Here is a 20,174-nt window from a genome sequence, read left to right as displayed (position 1 = left end):
CCTCCAGGTGATTCTGAGAACCACTGGTATCCTGGAGGATGCTGGCTTGGTGGCCATGTTGCTGGTGTTGACCGTGTGGCTGGTGGTGCTCGGCCAAGTCCCTCTCCAGGAGTCACCAGCATCAGAAGAAAGCCCTCTCACACAAGATCCTGTCTCCTTCCCAGGAGTCTGCATCCAGTGATAGCAGTGTGGAGGAGGTAATGAAGGCCTGGCCACCTTGCTTCAAGGCAAGACAACTCTGAACTTCTAGCTCCTGTCTCCCTTGCCTTTTCCGCACTGCCTTGGGCTTCAATTTCTCTTTCTGCTGAGTTCCACTTTCTTCACTCCCCTACAGACGTGATCACAAAGGTACTTTCCAATAAACTTCCTGCAAGCAAGTCTCTGTCTCAAAACGGGTTTCTCTGGATCTGAGACTTAGCTGAAAATAATACCAGGTTCTACATCAGAAGTGATAATTCCACACCTGGTTCTAGTGCTAGAATATCAGTATCTGCAAAACTCAGGGCCACAAATAAACTTTCAAAGCTTATTTTGATGAAATATAAAAGAAAATGATAAAATTATTGCAAGTCTTTAATTGTTTAGGTTTTTAAGCATTCAATAGAATAAAGCTGATGACTTGAGAGGAAATTGAATGGTGCCATGAATATCTGGAAGCAAACTTGTTAAGGGAGCTGTGGAGCTACTTACATCAGAATTCTGACCTTATCACTTGGTAGTTCTGTGACTTGGGCAAGTTATCTACCTTCTCTGTACTTTATTTTCTCACTTGTGAAATGGGAATAAGAACAGAACCTAACTCTTAGGGTTACTGTTGCATTTAAATGAGTAAATACACATAAAGTACCTATAAAAATATTTGGAACATTCTAAATTGCTCAATAAATGCTAACTATTGTTTATGGTTTCTTTATGTTAATTATAATATTAAAGAACTATTTCCAAAAGAAACCATAACACTAAACAAAGAAATAATAAAAATATTTATTTTTTCTGAAGCTTGATATTAAGAATAATTAAGGAGATGTTCTAAAAAAAGGCATTTGTAATACTATCAGCCAACCATGTACTGGCTTTGGATTACCCAGGAAATGAAATACAATTTGTCAGTAAGAACACTAACATCCTTTCAAGAAATGATAAATCTTAAGTTTCAATCAATGGCCTTAAATAAGTATTTATTGAACAACAACTGCATTCTCAAAACCATGTGATATAACAACGTGATTATTTAGTGGAACCCATGTTAGTAAAGTGATACTGACTCAATGTAACATCTTTACAGCTGCCTTTATTCTAGGATCCATAGAGAACTCTGAAAAATGTTTCAATAAGAAGAAATGAATGGATACATTTTCCTCCACAAATCAGAAACATTGGCAATTCTAATTACTTCCCTAACAAATACTCAATTTGGCTTTAGTGAAGCATCTCTATAAAACCATCACCCAAATCTTGAATGCCAGTGCTCTGTACAAAATGGCACTCCTACTTAAAACTTGAGGATGATGGCCAGGGAAGAATTAGCAGGACTGTATCCAAGGAAAGTACCTCAGGATATTTACATTCATAGCTTTTTTTTTTTCAATTGTCATTCCAATTCCACTTCTGTATAAAGATTCATGTTGCCTGGATAATCATCTATCTAGACAAAATCCTTTAAGAGCTAATTCAAAGTCCACCTTTTCTATGAGGCTTCCTTTGAACAGACTATCTCATCCTCATCTGCCACTTTTGTAAACTCTTAACGACTGTTAATGGCACGTAACTGCATGATTTCTTATATATTCTAAATGTTTTTATATGCAAATATTGTTCTGTTAATTAGATCTTAAATGGCTAGAGCAATGGTGCTCAAACTATATATGTATCAGAACCATCTAGAAAGCTTACTGAAATGCAGATTGCTGGGCCCACTCCCCCGGGCCTCAAATTCAGTAAGCCGGAGGAGTCTTCTGAGAATAGTCACCTCTCACAAGTCTCCAAATGACACTGCCAACCACCAAACTAGAGCACATTACAGTGATTTCTCCTTTTTGTACAATGACACTCTACATGGAGTCATGCACTTCTCCCCCCCCCCCCTCTTTTTGCCATACCTACTGCCTCCTTAACTCTTCTAATACAACTCTTCACTCCACATCTTCTTTTCTCTTGGAATGCCCTCTGTGTACTTTCCAGTGACTTCTTATATTATACTTTTCAATTTAAGTGTTACCTATGAAAAGCTTTCCCTGATCTCTTAGTTACAAGTAATGCCTTCTAGTTCTGTGACCCCAAATGGCTTTGTATGTTCTCCTGTTCTAATAATTATCACTTTTTCGTGGAATTGCTGGTGTGCCTATGTTTCGCCAACTACGCCATCATCTTTTCAAAGGCACAAACCACACTCTAGTTTCCTCTGCAGTGTCAGAACCAGAGTGTGTGCTCAGCGACTATTTACTAAAAAACTGAACACATTGGCTTCGTATCTAGAGACCTGTAATCCACTCCTATCAACAGCTCTCCCTAACTGTAGGCTATCTCATTTCCGATTCAGGCCATACATCGTCATCAGTTTCATTTTCCTAAAACTCTATATTGTGTCCCCTTCTACTCCAAAACCATACTGACCTCTTAAGAGTCTAAGATCAGGCTCTTTACAATCTGGCTCTTACCGATAGCTCCAATATTCTCTGCTCTGAGCCAAGATACGATACCCGTGTCCACTGAACACATCACATGTCCAACCGGCAGAAATATTTGTAAAGCTCTGCTCTTTTTTTCCTCCCCAGACAAACACATCTTTAAAATTCCTCCACTCTGCTTAGCTCTCAGAGCATTCATTATTTACAGCACTTATTCAGCACTTAACATCAGCTGTCTTAAAATGCTCTCTTATTTATGTATAGTTCATTTACCCATCCAGTTGTAAGTGCTCTGAGCTCCTAGTCCCAATTTTATACTTCATTTTATCCTGCCGTCTACAACAGACGGGCTTCAATGTTTAGATATGATCATTATAAAGGAAAGGCCCAATAAATTCTTTTTTTAAAAGCCAGTGGTCTATACATTCTTTATGTCATCAAATAAAACAGACCCCAGTGATTCAAAAGAGAGTAGAATGACACTGAGACATCCTTTAGGATCTGCATGCTCTGGCTCAGAAACCCAAAGACTGTCCCAACCAGGAAAAAAACCAGTGTCTGTATTGCTCAGGTATAGCTCACAGATGGGAACACAATGTTATCTTATCCAGACTGCAATCTTTCCAGAGCTTGACAGAGAAAGAAACTCCCAGACAGCAACAGGCATGGGGCAGGCGGTGGTTATAGGCGGTACTGTACCATATTGTGGGAAGTGTATCTGACATCAGTGAAATGTAGTGGGAAGGGATGGAGACTAGAAGAGTCCTTTAGAACAATGAACTAGACCACATTGCATCCAGAAAGACAGCAAGAAACCCACCTTAGAATGGCAGAACAGTTTAATATAAATGCCAGCTCGACTGGAAACTGAACTGTGAGTGAGGTATATCACCCCGTCTTCCAGTTTTATATACAACAGCTCCAAATAGTTAACAGCCAAGGAAAAAAATCTGATGCCCATCCATGACATATGGTAGACAATTAGCCCTGATAGATCTCTCAAGCATAGATAACAGAGAAGCCTAACACAGGGAATATGGAAAAACACTGCAGAAAAATGTAAAGAGACCAAACATTATCCTAAAAATCAGGTAAAGATCCATGTAGCTGAAAATGATGTACTGCATTAACAAGGAGAAAATTTTAGTAGAGTCTGAAATCCTTCATAATATACAAAATATAGGGACTCCAAAAAATATGAGTTCTATAAGAACATAGATTCTGGGTAGTAAATCATATTGACAAAAATAAGCAGTGAACAAGAAGTAAATTGAATTCAAGTTCTTATATAGGAGTAATTAGAACTGCTGATTCATATTTGACTTCAAAAATAAGGAAAATATACTTTGGAGGGTTTTTAAAAATGTAAACATATCTCTAGGAGAATTAATAACAGGATTGCTACAGTCACTAACAAAGTGGGAGAAATTTTATAAGGCCAAAGAAAAACAAAAGAATACAAAATTTTTTTTAAATAGTATAAAATGAGACAATATACGACCAAACGTATCACTTGATACAACAGATGTAAACAGATTAAATATGGTTACTGAAAGAGCAAAGTCCAGGACAGGGTTACAACCTGAAACTCCATCTATGCTCTAGGACAAAGTTGGCACACCTCAGATTCTATCCTTCTTCTCTTTGGCACTGAAACTTCTTTTTGCTACATCATGCAGTTACCTGCCTATGCTAGTGAAGGTTTTTATATTTCAGATATTTAAGTTCACTCTATCTGTACATGGACACAATATGTGCCAATTAAACAGTATAACCTGTTTCTTGTATCTTTAAGGGAGCAAATAGGTTTCTTTAAGATATAAACATCATGTTTACTGACATATATATGACACATATGACATATGACACATATATACACATATATACATGTATATACACATATATATTATATATACGAAAGACATCATGAATATATCATGAAGGTACACATAGAGGATGGAGATGTGTGTATACAATATACAATAAAATTTAATTTACGTAATAGACCTTTGGTTGTACCTCTAGTATCCTATTCACAAAGGCATTACATTACAATATGTATTAAATGATTAAAATGTAAAAACATTTTCAACAATTTTTTTATCCCTTTTGTTCACAAATTGTGTTCTCTTGCCTATCTAATATATATCTGCATCACCCATATTTACTATGTGTACCCTATAGCATCCATATTCACACATATGTGATTGATTTAAGAAGAGTAATATTACACAGTTATCCTTTTTAAGCAATTATTCAGAGAACATGTCTCTAAATTCATGGTTCTGAGCCTTCATTCATAATAGAACAAGAACCAAAGGGGAGCATATGTGTTTATATAGTTACTTCAATTCATGTTATTCCAAGAAGTTTTTGCAGAGCCTGATTTATAGAGGTAAACTTTTTGTAATTCAACATGAATAAGGGCTTTTGGAACTTAATTTAGGAAAAAAGAAAGAGGCACTTAAATCTCATAAATATGTTTAACCACAGACAGCCAATGATTTAACAGGAAAACAAAGCCACTACCTTCTTTTAATTTGCAGGCACAGTACTGCTGAGGTTGATGGCAGTTACTCATCATTTAGAAATGCAATCTGATTTTATATTTTTATTCGAAGATTTTAAGAAGAAAAGATCCTGTAACCCAATCGTGCCATAATCCAGGTGACATCTGTACTAGGCAGAATCCTGTTGTTATTCTCCTGTCTAGCTGCTATTGCCGAGAATGACAAAGTAGGGAAATTACATTTTCCCATTATTATTTCCAGACACTTTCTGGCAATGGTTTGTTGACTCTAATAAACCTTCAGACAAAGCTGTCAGCAAAGGAAATGGCAAAGGGGAGCAAGGAAAAGGCTCTTCAACAACAAATGCATCTAAAACCTCTGTGCCAGCTTGTACCATTTCTGATAACATCTAACGTGAGTGCTCCCACATTTATTCTAATGCTATATTTGAATTCCAAGAAAAAAAAAGCATTCCATCAAGTCATATTACCAATGCTTTTGATGAACACAAATGTATTATGAAATTAAAGAATGAGATGTCTTACCTGCTATAGTATTAAGAAACATCAAGTATTCGAAGTTGGAAATTTCCCTTCTTTGCCAACGCTGAGTCATGTTGGAAGACTTGTAAAGCTGGCGAGGGGTGGCCAGTGATATCCTCCTAGAAATTAAGCAAACCATAACAAACATAGTCTCTTTTAACTCATGCCTTTTAAAAATCAGTATTAACTAATACATTGGTTTGGTGTCAATGCACTTAAAATAATTAATGGTTTATCCTTAGGTAGATTAAAAAATACATTTTAATCGCAGATATTAGCAATCTTTCAAAATTCTACCATAGAAAAGATACATTTAGTTATTCAGAATAAACCAATATGAAAACACCTTTTTAAAATTCTTTATTTTTTAATTTACATCCAAGTTAGTTAGCATATACTGCAACAATGATTTCAGGAGTAGATTCCTTAATGCCCCTTACCCATTTAGCCCATCCCCCCCCCCACACCCGTTCCAGGAACCCTCTGTTTGGTCTCCATATTTAAGAGGCTCTTATGTTTTTGTTCCCCTCCCTGTTTTTATATTATTTTTGCTTCCTTTCCCCTATGTTCATCTGTTTTGTCTCTTTAAGTCCTCATATGAGTGAAGTCATATGATATTTGTCTTTCTCTGACTAATTTCGCTTAGCATAGTATCCTCCAGTTCCATCCACATAGTTGCAAATGGCAAGATGTCGTTCTTTTTGACTGCTGAGTAATACTCCATTGTATATATACCACATCTTCTTTATCCAATGAAAACACCTTTTTGTATAATATGGCTGCAAATGGGTATTTTACAAGTCAACAAGACCAAAAAAGGTGAAACTACACTCAAGTAAAAGTAGCTTGTGAACAATATAGCAAATCTACTCCATGCTAATAAGCTACGTAGGCAGGTAGTCAGGTGCCAGCTTGTAAGCATTTGATTTAAACCTCATATAATAATGGCTGCCACTGAACTTTATATATGGATACAGTTGTGTTATTGTGGCAGGCCTCCGCAAAGAGTGTGCGTGGGAGCACAGCCTCTACCTACGCTGTACGTATCCCTCTAATGATGTAAAAAAACAAGCCGGGAACTTTGAAAACATATGAATTCAGAAGAAGGGACACAGGAATAGCTCAAGGGAGTAAAATTCGGGACGACCTGTGTAAATTATGAACTTTCTGAGGTTCATTGTGTTTATGTAAAAAGGAATGAAAGTGACCTGCATTTATAAAAGTCTGCTAAAGCCACTGAGTTTCTAAAATGATCACTAACCTAAGACAAAGGTTCCTAAATGTTTTCAACTCATGCTACCCTTGGTATGTCAAGGACTTTTTCATGTTGTCCCTGGGCCAAGAGAAATACCTAACAGTCATGTTTATTAGGTGGTTAGATCCAAATAATAAATACATAAGTCTTAACAACTAAGTAGCTGTTGGAAAATATAATACTCATAAATTGAAATAAAAATAGTATTTTTACTTCATTCTTAAATAACTACAATTACTTAGTAAAGGGATGTGTGCACCGTGGGCTTTGCACAGCTTCTTAAGCCTCGTTGTTATATCTGACACCACTCCTTACACCTCCTGTTCCATACTGAGTTTCATGCAGCTCCTTTTTTTAAATTTTTATCATAGCAACTCCCAAAAACTGGTTCTACAAAGCTAAGATGTCATGAAAAAGAACACAGTGCTATCTAATGTTGAAATGTAGAACTAACTTGAGCTAAGAGTTTGTGCGGTATCTGACAGATGGTGCTGTTTTTCCTTAAAAAGCATGAGATGCCCTGCAGAAGCCTGTGAGTTCACTGTGACATCCCAGGTACCCTGATGCTCAGTTTGGGAACTGTGGACTTAAGACTATTTTTGTTTCATGGATTATTGTCAAATATTTCTATGTGCACGGAATCTTAATAGGCACTGTCTTGTACATAGTAGGAGCTAAAATACATATTAGTTGAGGAAAAGGAGGGGGGGAAGGATGGAAAGGAACTTGTTATCTCAAACTCAAATCCGAATTATGAATTCTAAGAATAATTAGGTGTAACTCAATGTTTAAAATATTAACTTTTTAAAAAACTTTGCTAGTAATGTATATTTGACTCACTCCAAATGAACCATATGAGTCTAATGATTCACTTCATTGCAATGGTAAATGGTATATGTATTTCATACATCAATTCTGTAATTCGGTACATTTTTCAATTAACTTATAATATGATTTTTACAGTGCTTCCAGATTTTGATCCATACTGATATCAATATTTAAAATTTCTCCAGCTTTACTTCTACTCACACAACTATTTTATGTAGTAAACTTTATCCCTGATCCTGACTTTGTCATGGCAACAGGCTAACATAGGCTCTGAATCATCAAAGAATTAATAAACTTTGCTTAGTCCGATTTGCATTGTGCTATTATAATCACATGTTTGGTCCAATTTGCACAGGATTACTATTGTAATCACATTCTTGCTATTCTAAAATTCTTACCTGCAGCACGCTCAGAGAAGTCTGCTAAAATTTTACAATATATATCATAAAATGTTGAATGCCTTTGTTGACATTTTGAACCCAAACAATTTAAGAAGAAAATTGCTGATCTGGAAATAATTCTGACCATCAAAAATATCCCCAAACCAAAAATCACACAAATCCTGCTAAGTACCAATAATGGGAATCATGGGAGAAAGTTATCATGTCATTCTTAGAGAAAGTAATAGAAAAATGTGGGCATGGGAAAGGAATTGAGAAAACCACTTATCAGCAGGTCTAGGAAAATGACCAGCTTTTCCTGTTTACTGCTTCACCTTTTCCACCATAAACTCATTGAGAGCAGGAACCTTGTTTTACTTACTGTTATATGATTTGCTTTTAGCAATACTTAGTATATACTGGGGTCTCAATAAGTACATACTAAATGACTTGTATTACTGGCCATCCTCTAAGAAAAAATGGCTAAAAAGATACGTGATGCCAAAAAATTAAATAATTCAATCATATGAAGAAGAAGAATGGGAAACAGTAAATCAATAGGTCTGTTCAAAACATCTACAACAAATTTAGATATTAAATGAGGATGGCTGGTATGTATTTGGGCTATAGTACGATGCTTTAAAAATGTATATTTTTTAATGTTTTATTTATTTTTGAGACAGAGAGAGACAGAGCATGAGTAGGGGAGGGACAGAGAGAGGGACGCACAGAATCCAAAGCAGGCTCCAGGCTCTGAGCTGCCAGCACAGAGCCTGACGTGGGGCTCAAATTCACGGACTGTGAGATCATGACCTGAGTCAAAGTCGGACGCTTAACCGACTGAGCCACCCAGGCGCCCCATACATTACGATGCTTTTAGAATCAGGGGATAAGATGAAGACAAACTGCCCTCTGAGATAAAAGCTACTAAGTACCACAATACATGGCAACCATTTAAAATCACAAACCTTATGGATACAACCAGATGTATCTTTGGTAAGTAAATAATCTAATTAAATCCAAATTTAATTGATTGTGCTATCTGAATAGAAAAATGCATTGACCAAACAATGGTAATCAGTATGGAATCCAGAATATGGGCCAGTTTTTGCTGGTATTTTTCAATCATTATGCAGGGGTGATGGTATTGTTCTTATGAGCAATGTGGGAAACCTTGACAGATGTCACAGGATAGAAATGAAGGGTGTGAGCTATGAACTTGGGCAAGATAAGTAACTTATCTAAATCAAAATTTTCCTAGCTGTACAATGGGATGATAATCCCAATGTTTTAAGAATGTGGTTGTTTTAAGAATTAAGGGCAAAGACAGTGCCTGGTAGGCTTACTTGGTTAAGCCTCTGAATTTCAGTTTTGGCTCAGGTCATGATCCCACAGTTCATGGGATCAAGCCCTGCATCAGGCTCTGCACTGTGGCACAGAGCCTGCTTCTGATTCTCTCCCTCTCTCTGCCCCTCTACTACTTGTACCTTCTCTTTCTCTCAAAATAAATAAAAAAACGTTAAAAAATAGAATTAAGGACAGAGAGCTCCCTTTTGGCACATGAAGACATAGCGAGATGGCTATCTATGAACCAGGAGATGGGTTGTAGTCAGATACCAAATTTGCTAGCATCGTGATCTTAAGACTTCTAGCCTCACAGAATTTCAAGAATTTGTTGTTTATAAGCTAGAAGAAGAAGAAGAAGAAGAAGAAGAAGAAGAAGAAGAAGAAGAAGAAGGCATATAATGTTTATAAACTAAAACACAAAGTATGGTCCCTGCCACATGGGATGTTCTCAGTAAACGAAAACTCAGTAAATGGATATTAATTAATTAAAGAGGCATTCATTAAGCTATGCTAGCTTAAAAGATATATTCCTTTCATTCTAAAAGGACAAAGCAACAATCTTATTTGTAATGTTATCTCTTTGGTGGGCTTGTCCAACAAGTGGCTTATGTGATATGTGAAGGCCATTATTCTAGCAGTATACCTGCCTTTGAATTTGATAAAAATTGTTTTCAATGTTTTTATTATTTTTATTTTTGAGAGAGAGAGAGAGAGAGAGAGAGAGAGAGAGAGGCAGAGAGAGAGGGAGACACAGAATCTAAAGCAGGCTCCAGGCTCTGAGCTGTCAGCACAGTGCCTGACTCAGGGCTTGAACCCATGCACTGTGAGATCATGATCTAAGCCGAAGTTGGACACTTAACTGACTGAGCCACCGAGGCACCCCAATAAAATTTTGTTTATAAATCTTGTAGGTTTAGTTTAGAGTAAGTTTCCTAGAGTTTGATAAACTCTGCTTAAACCGGTAAGACCCAATGTCAAGAAAACAAAGCAGAGAATGGAACCCTTCGTGGTTCTATCAAAATACTGTCATCTGGAAGGCTTCCACTTGTAGGAGCCACACATCATCCCTTCTCTTTGACAATTCTGTAAATATAACAGGACCTTACATATCACACACATGTGTTTATGGGTGTAGGTGCACCTATCTGTTTACCTACCCTCCTACCCACCTCCCTACTTATCTATGTGCGAACATGTTCCATATACGTGTATAGTGTGTATGTGTGTTTACAGTTTACAAAATGCCTTCACTTTATGATCTCAAGACTTTCATAAAACATCCCTTTTCAAAGATAGTGTCCCCATTTTATAGCAGATGAGAGTGTCACTCCTCTCGCCTAGTGTTATTCATTCTTTCAACTAAGTTCCCACTCAGCGTATCAGGCTCTGTGACTGTTACCCCACCAGGAAGGGGCATGTCCAAGCCAAGATTCAGTGTTCCTCTCATCCCTATCTGCTGCTCCCAAGGCTATATCTCACAGGAAATACATTAAAACTGGACTTCTGGAATACTATTAAGAAACTAAGAATGCATTGAGCCATTGGCAGGGGCAAGCCAAAGGACCAGAAAAAAGGGTTTTAAGGTAGAATGGCTGTCTGAAGCAACAGCAAAACCAAAACTATTAAGCATCTATTTTGTTTCCAGTTTTGCCATCAAGAAGGATGATCTTCCAAAAGTCAAAGGGAGACCAACTGCGGTTAAAGGGGAAATAATACTCTTACTAGGTAAGGGAGAGAGTAAAGAACTTCCGGTTGTTTTAAATGAATCCAGGTCGAGGCAAGTCCAAGAGTACTGAAGGAAATTACACACATCATTGAGAAACCTGTATGGGTAATCTCTGAAGAATCATGATCATTGAGAAAGATGTCAGGAGGCAGAAGATCATTTTCAAAAAGGAAAAAGACCTATTTGTCAGTTCTTAATGTCAATTCCTGGAAAAATCCTTGAATTGACGATTAAACGAACAGTTTGTAAGCACTTGGGAAAGGAAGCAGTGATTACATGAGTCAGCTTCGATTCAGTAAGAACAAGTCTTGCAAAACTAACCTCATTTTCTTTTTTTCGATAGATTAAATGCATTTTTCCTCTGACCTGTATTCTACATAAGTATTTCTTCATCATCCACTAATGTCTTAATTTAATCTTGTCATTCTCCTAGCAAATATCCTGAGCTTGTACATACATGTCAGTGAATTGGTCTTACACTGTGAGCTTAATACGAGAACGGATGCTTTGTAAATCAAGGTAATTCTAGTTGAGTAGCACCTAAAAAGCATCTCAGCAATTAGGCTCTGTGCTAGGTGCTATAGATTAAAAGATACAGAAGACACAGTCCCTGTCTTTTAAATGTCTGTAGCCTATTTAAGGGAAGATACACAAAGATTAGTTTTCCTGTCCATCCACGCTGGGCTCTGCAATAATTCTCATGGACAGAGTGACTGGTGTGGAAGACATTGTTGTTTGTCTGTCCCAAGTCAGTATCTTTCTTTCTGGCCAACAGGGACCTGTTTTGTTCAAGCAGGAGGTGGCGAGGACTTCAGAGGTACAGTTTACCCTGAGTTTTACCCAGAGGGTGATTGGCCTAAGCCAGTTAACTCACTTCGCTTTGGCAGTGATTGTTCAAAGGACAGGAAGGTGAGCCCATTCAGGCCAAAGGGACCTAAGATAAAGATTGCAGGAGGCTTCTGACAAATATATTCTTTCCTAAAACCTAGAGGCTCGAGGAGAAACCCTTTGTGTCTTTTCCCCATTTTAATGCAACTGTGTGAAGCTGTGCTATCTGGAACACTAGTGGGTATTTTGTGACCAGGAGGCCGACTGAGGGTCTTGACATCACTGAACGTCTGAGACAGTACTGGAAACTCCTTAGCTCCAGACTTTTGATAAAGTAAGGCTCAAACAGCAAAACACTCTAGTGTTTAAGCCACTTTTAGATAGGTATTCAGTTACATGAAGCTAAAAACTGACTGATATTAGTGATACACATAATTACTATGTTTTCTCTTAGACTAGTATCTTTTGATAAAATAAGATTTCAAAATTATATTTTAAAATACCAAGATGAAACATGGTTAGGAAATGGTTAAAACCACACCATCATTCATAACTATTAACCTCAACAAATTCTAAGAGTTTTATTACTTTCATGAAGAAGCATCTATGTGCAGCATTTTTACAAACAGTTTATATGTGATCATGCAACAATTAATCACAAATATCATGAGGCTCTGGTATGTTTTTTGTAAGATCTTCAGCAAAAATGTCCTAATGATGTGCGAGCTATGATATACAATCAACTTTTTTACTTCCTCATTTATATAGGTGTTAAATAAAACTTATACATCAACTATTCTGTCATTCTTAAAATAGATGTTTCACAGCCTCTTTGCCTACAAATGACTTGCAGAGAAAGAAAATGCCTTGGTTCTCAAAATAATTATAATGGTATAACCTTATTTATATTTCTGTCATACTAGGATTAAAATATGTTAATGAACCATACATAATGCGTGATATGATATAATTACCTGGCTTGTGGCAAACCATAGCTGGTCCCTACGCCAACCCGAGGTAAGCTATAGACAACTTTTTTTACTGTTGCTTGATCGGGGAAATTGAACATAACCGAGGCTGTGGGAAAAAGAAAAAAACATGAGTTAGAAAACCACAGGAGAACTAACCGTCAATTTTAGAAATCATTTTCAAGTGCCTCTCATGATTTATTTGTCAAGGTAATGTATCTTCATGGAAAATCAGCTTTCTGTACAACATTATCCAGGAAAAATCTAGGATTAACATTTTCAAACAAACTAATTTTTCTTCTTATTTTAGTGAGGGTGTATCAAAGAGAAAAATACAGCAGGGAAAAACGAAAACTGTATCATTCTATGTAAATAAATAACATCCAAATATGAGCGCATTTCATAATATTTAAGGGGCCTTACTTCGGTTTGCCATAAATACTTCCAAAGCAGTGTTTTGTAGAAGATAACGTCTTGAAAAGACAGCTCGTATCTCGCTGAACATCCATTTTCCGTGAAGTCCTTCAGTGTATGCAAGAACCTAAAATAAATAGTTGAAAGGGAAGTGTCAATCAGTGAAATGTGTGTCTAAGACTTAGTCTGACAATATCTTAGACAGTGCTGTATAAAAGTCAGTAAATTAGGGATTATCTTCCTGGATTCATGATATATCACAACACTGCCAATCATCCGATTCTGTATACAGCATTTGCAAAATTTCTACCTGTCTGCATTTTCTTGGTTGGCTCATGAAGAAATGAACAGCAGAAAAATTATATATTCAAAGTGACCCTGTGACTTAAAACAGATACACATTATAGTTTTTGGTCTTGTATATAATTAGTTGGACAAGGTAACTTGACATATTCTGTTGGTTCTTTTCCAATATTCCTTTTCTTCCTTCTTCCTTGCTTAGTGGAAGCCCAGTTAGCAGCAGTGTCTATGTGGTCAACACCAGGCAATGGGTCATGACTGGTTAAGGTAGGGGTAGCAAGCATTTTTGGTACAAGGACAAACGGCAAATATTTTTAGACTTTAAAGGCCATATGGCCCCTATCACAACTACTCAGCTTTGCCATCATAGAGTGAAACCAGTCACAGACAATGTATAAATGAATGCGTGTGGCTGTGTTCCAATTAATAACAACAGAGGTGGCCTGGATTTGGTCCTGGGGCCAATCTGGCTGACCCATGGTCTAAGCCAATCATGGCAAAGTTATTCCTTGCTTTCGCAAATTCCACTGAAACTAGGGGTGAGGACATTTGACCCCAAGCTGGCTAACGAGAACAAAACCAAAGTCAGTTGGGGATGTTTCAGAAAAGATGACAGAATGAGTGATATGTAGCTGGCACACTTTTTTTCTTCTTTCTTGAATAGAGATGTAATGGCAGGAACTGTAGCAGCAATTGTATAACCAGGAGAGCAAGGCCAAGGAAATTGAAGCAAGGTTGGCCCTAATATTGAGTTAGTGAAACAGTGTCAGCAACCACCACACCTGCACTTCTTGTTACATGACACAGATCAGTCCATATTTGATAAAGCCACTATAGGCAAATGTGAAACAAATGCATTCCCTCCTGATACACCATTGCAAGTTAACAATACAAAATACATTTCTCTTTGCACTAGTACACTCTGTACAACCTACTACATTTAAATTTGCTCTGCTGAAATCAAAACTAGTTGAATTCTACATGCATGATACTCCTTAAGCTTTAAAAACAAGTTATGAATTCCCTTTTTACATTTCCTTTCTCTGGGAAAAGATATATAATATATGATACTTTGGTCTTTTAGTTTGCGAAAATTCCATTTTTTTCTAAGTCCTTAATTCAGTGTTGTCTTTCCCTAGATGCTAGAAAGTTCTTGGAAGCAGTCAGACATCTATTTAAATCCTGAAACATTTTGGAGCCAGTCAGACTCCTATTCAAATCTTGGCTCTGTTATATAGCAGTTAGAGGACCTTGGAAAAATTATTTAACTCCATCTGATTTTCATCATCTGAAAAACAGTGATAATAATACTATTACTGGTTAGTTTAAGCAGAGACAATGAACCTTAAGTACGTGGCCTGAGCTATTATCTAGGTTCTGTTTATAAGTTTCTATGTCCTTACTGTTGAGCATAAAGTGACATCTGTGTTTGGGTTTCTAAATGTAAAACTATACATTTCATAAAAGGGTTATAGTGACTTGCCACAATTCATACTAATACATTCTCAGCTGGGTGCAATGTTCCCCAGATTCAAATTTCATAGACCAGTATAATTTTTTTTTTTAATGGGAAGAGTACTGATACAAGATTGATAACTTTTTTGTCGGATAGGAAAAATTTCAGGATAAGTAAAACAGCCAAAACAACAAAAACTATCTTCCACATGACCATCAGTTCACTAAAAACTGAAACTATTAAGGCTGTTTGAAAACCCAAAGCAGTACAATGCGTATAATCTCATAAAAAAGGAGAGACCTTGTCAGGAAGGCTGTGTTGCGCCCCTCCCTATATGAAAACCGTTATGCCGTGAGGATGGAGACAGACACACTCATACACATACACACTCTTATTTTTACTTATTTCTCTCTTTGGGCATGATGCAAGGAATATTTGGCCAAGTGTTCCTTTCCATTATTTCGCTTATAGCAGGCAGGCCATTCACAAACACACAGGAGTTAGTCGAACTTCTGGAGTGCTCCCTGTGAGACTGTCTCCCCAGCTTTGCCGGCCGTCACTTGATGGTCCTTCAGCTCCAAATTCAGCCTTAGTTGCTTGTTCTGCGAAAATGAACCTGTGCCCTTTATTTTTGCTCTGTTAGCTGCCACGATGTGAAGCTTTGTCAGGAAAGCACACTGAAGAGAACCCGCAGGCGGGAGGAAGGCGTTTTCCCTGCCGGGGCTGGTGCGCTCGCTCACTCAGCAGCTTCCCGAAGAACTGGGGTTTCTCCACTGCCAGGCTTCTGCAAGGTGTGATGGCCACCAGGACCCAGTGACAGGCAGTTTGTTTTTCAGTACCTCCCCCTGCCCCAGGCAGTTTTGCAGCAGACTTGCCTCTGGCGGGAACCTCTCCCCTGAACAGTTTCACCAGCTCCCTAGAGGGTGGATTTCTGAAAAGTTCTAGAGGACAGAGCTCCAGCACATACCCCCGCCAGAGCACCAGAATGACTTCTCCACCCCCCAAGGAGCTACAGCCATGCCCTCCCCAGTGAGCCCAGGGGGGCCTCTAAGAGTAGGGGCCGCTCATTTCCAATGCTATCCTTACATTCTTTAGAGCTCTTTTTATTTCTTACTAATCATTCCCTGTTACTCTGATCTCCTGTGATAGTTTAGATTATAATTATTCACATTACACTTTCCCTGTTTAAGTTGCTATGTGGTTTTTCTCTCCTGCTGGATCCAGACTGATAGACAAACTCAATCAGTTCTCCCACCACCACTACTGTCTTTGCTCCAGGCTGGGACTGTAACAGTCCTCAGGGACCCTCAGGAGAAAGAAAAAAGGACAGAGACAATCAGAGGAACTCAGTAAAGCCTGGAGGCGAGCAGTAAAAGGAGAGAGACAAAAACTAAAAGTTATTTTGCTAGTAGCTAGTAAACATCTCAAGAAGCAAATTCCAAAAGACAGATCCAAAGGTCCGAAGCTATTCTGAGCAAGGACAATATCATCTGGATAACTGTATGGCCCTTACCAAAGGGGCTGTGTGTATGTATGTATGTGTGTGTGTGTGTGTGTGTGTGTGTGTGTATGTATATATATGTGTATATATTTATATATGTACATATATACACATATATATTATAAATTATATATATATTTATGTAAATATAACTATTTACAACTTTATTAAAAAAACCTTCCTAATTACTTTACAGTAACCTATGTTATATTTAAGCTTTTGAAATCCTTAAAGATGGGCTGATGAAAGATAATGCTCTGAACTGGTCATAATTCCTTGCCAACAAAATCCAATAGAGCATAGAGGAGTCTCCTTCTCCTTCTCCTTCTTCTTCATTTTTAAATAGCAAACCAGTTCCTGCTTTCCCTTCTCATTTCCTTGAAGACTGTATATGGAATGAAAGTCTCTTAAAATACTTTATTTAAAAATTTTCTATATCCCCTCTTGTGAGGTGCCTTTCCTGGCATCCAATGTTGAATCACCACATACTAACCTCCACTGTCTCTTCTATTAGAGCACTTTATTTTAATTCTGTACATGGCACTTACTTACTTTCTTCTTTATTTGTTTCTTCCTCTGTCCTCCCCCTATAACATGAAAGTTCCATGAGAACAGGACCCTGTCTTATTTACTGCTCAGTACACAGTGCCTCACACTGTGCCTGGTGCACACACATTCGTCCACTCAATAAATCACTAAGAGAAATGGACAGAGATAACACACACGGGGAAAGCTACAGAGAAATCTTACAAAGTGTGTGCATTTCTGACTCCTTGGCTGAACTGGATAAAGCTTTCTAGTTTGGCCTTCAGACTTCTCATGTTTACTATTTCAACGGTTGAGCCTACCAGACATCTCTCCTGACTTTAGTTTGAGTCAAGATCAGAAGAAAACCAGATAGTTTTTTTTCTGGCTTCTCTTCTGTGGCAATCTAATTTTCACCCTGGGGAACCTCTGGACTCAGCTACACCTCATCCTGAAAGGCCATGCCCCCCACAGAAAGGAGTCCTTCACTCTAGAGGGGCTAGGCAAGGTCTTCAGGCTACAGTATTTTTGACTTTTAAACCTAACACCTCCCACTTAAACAAAATGCGTACTGAGGTGTGTCACAGAATATCACCTGGCACCCTTCTTGAGCATCAGTTTTATTTCTGGTAAGTAACTGAAAATGTTTTGTAATGAAGTTAATACAGACAGTATGGAAAACAAAATGTAAAACATGGTGATCCGTTGCCTTAACACTAGCACTCAGATAAGTTTTGTGGTTGCCACAGGCGTCCTTAGACTGTAGCACAACCTTCCTTACTCTCCTCTGCTCATGGGCAACGAGAAAGCCCCCAAAATTGGCAGAGGGGACCCTAGTGAGATTTTCTGACACTTGCCTGCAGTACGTGGAGGCTGTGGTGGAAGGTTGTGAGACCAGTTAGGATATAACTTTGGGCAAGTGATGAGGAGTGTAACGAATCTGTATGTATTTCAGAAATGTAAAATATTATCATTTATAGTTGATTAAATATTGAGTTCATGTCATTTTTCTATTAAAAACCTGGGCCTCAAGCCCAGATCTGACATATGACTTGATACTATAAGACTGACTATATTTTATTTATACCTTTACTAGTTACATAATGTTCTATGAGTTTCAGGACATTCCATAGTAACTCTTTACGCTCATTTTTCATTACAATCCAAGGTATTTTTCTACACCACTATGTACTTTTATCTATGTTTGAGGTTTGTGGCTTTTTTTCTTTCTTAAGTCAACCTTCCTACATTATCTGATTTGTCCCTGCCTGCTTCTCCAAATTATTTAATATACTAGGAAATCTAATTAAGCACCCCAGTTCAGTTTTGTTTTCTGAAAATTGAATACGCATAATTTTTATGATATCATGTAGGTCATAAACAAGAATATTAAAGCATCTCGGATCCCAAATCTTAGGGAACTTTGTGATTTTCAGTGACCACTGAACTAGTTTGAGCCAACTGCCTAGTACCCAAAGGAAGTGAAGGGAGAAAGACTCCACACTGGCCTCATTCCCTGAGGTCTGCCCCCCTCACTTATGAACTGGAACACTCAGGAAGCAATATAACACAAATGTAATAGAGACCCCTTGTAAACCACCTCACCCAGATGTGTGCTTAACACAGATTATTTGATTATCCTGTTGAAGAAAACTAGGGTTCGTGTGCACTCATGTGAATCAGACACGTATATGTTGTCAGAAACATGTCTAGGGCTGTCAAATCAGTTTTATCATCTTTTTTCCTTTTTAAGGCAGCGAATATTGTGCAACCTAAAAAGTACTTGTTTAGTGATACCTTTGCTGATCTCAGCATCACCTAACACCTATGTTAGAACAAGTATTACAAACACTTTTTTCTTTGAATGTGAAAAATCTGAATTTTGCTGCAGGTTACAGTTTCTGTTAAGAATTGATGAAAATGTTGCAGAAGGCTGGGTGGACATGCCCTTTTCAGTGTTCGTGAGGTTGTCATATCTGACCGACTTGTCCTTGTAGCCTGAACAGTTTAATTAAAGGGGTCTAACACAACGTAAAGTTGCAAGTCCTCATTACTTTAATAATTCCGCATAAGCATTCAATGATGTGGGATATAACCAGTGTATTCAAGATGGAATAGTTCAAAAGTAGTTTCAGGTTTATATTTATACATGATGGTGCGTGTTCTTTTCCATTTCCAGATGAATGGAGAGAATTCTAAGGCCTAGAAGGAAAGCCAAACCACAAGACAGAGGAAGCTTGGGTTTTAAAATGACCCTGTGCAAGTGCATCTCTGACTGATAATTGCTGTTGTGGTACACTGGGGTGAGGATGCAGGGAGTGGCAAAGACAGCTGGACGTTTGCCACTCTCTCCTCCCTGTTCCCACCACAATGTCTTCTTGGTGACGCTATTTCCTCACTGAAGGCATGGAGAAGTATAAGATACAGTAAACAATTAGATGTGCATGGAAGGACTGAAACAGAAACACAATGGAACAGCATCTTCTAAATGGGCAATGCAATAACTTTCTGAGAGATAAGTTAGGTACACATAATGTAACAGAATAAGTGTCCAGATCCTCAACTTCTTTTTTTTTTTTTAATTTTTTTAACGTTTATTTATTTTTGAGACAGAGAGAGACAGAGCATGAACGGGGGAGGGGCAGAGAGAGAAGGAGACACAGAATCGGAAACAGGCTCCAGGCTCCGAGCCATCAGCCCAGAGCCCGACGCGGGGCTCGAACTCACGGACCGTGAGATCGTGACCTGAGCCGAAGTCGGACGCTTAACCGACTGAGCCACCCAGGCGCCCCGATCCTCAACTTCTTAAAGTCTATCTGGCCAAGACCAAACCTGTGAGGGAAGTACAGCTTCCCTTTCTCGTGTCTTTCTCATTGCCCTTTCTATTAAAAAAAAAAAAAGCGGGGATGGGGACTCTTTATGGTGTATTGCCTGGGGTAATAAGATCTGTTGAGGGGGTAGGAGTCT

General features: G+C 38.0%; 1 protein-coding gene across 9 annotated transcripts in view; it reads right to left on the bottom strand.

Annotated features, from left to right (window-relative positions):
- The window catches only part of NBEA (neurobeachin), a 680,460-nt gene that overhangs the window by 113,450 nt on the left and 546,836 nt on the right, over nucleotides 1–20,174 (bottom strand). For all 9 annotated transcript variants that reach the window (XM_047854707.1, XM_047854709.1, XM_047854711.1 and 6 more), the window contains 3 exons: nucleotides 13,435–13,552; nucleotides 13,018–13,120; nucleotides 5,683–5,798 (listed from right to left, as the gene is read on the bottom strand). In XM_047854707.1, coding sequence (XP_047710663.1) covers nucleotides 5,683–5,798; nucleotides 13,018–13,120; nucleotides 13,435–13,552 — 337 coding nt within the window. The remainder of the gene's footprint in view (nucleotides 1–5,682; nucleotides 5,799–13,017; nucleotides 13,121–13,434; nucleotides 13,553–20,174) is intronic.

The sequence above is a fragment of the Prionailurus viverrinus genome, chromosome A1, assembly GCF_022837055.1.
Source record: "Prionailurus viverrinus isolate Anna chromosome A1, UM_Priviv_1.0, whole genome shotgun sequence".
Classification (NCBI taxonomy): domain Eukaryota; kingdom Metazoa; phylum Chordata; class Mammalia; order Carnivora; family Felidae; genus Prionailurus; species Prionailurus viverrinus.
This window is presented reverse-complemented; position numbering and strand designations above follow the sequence as displayed.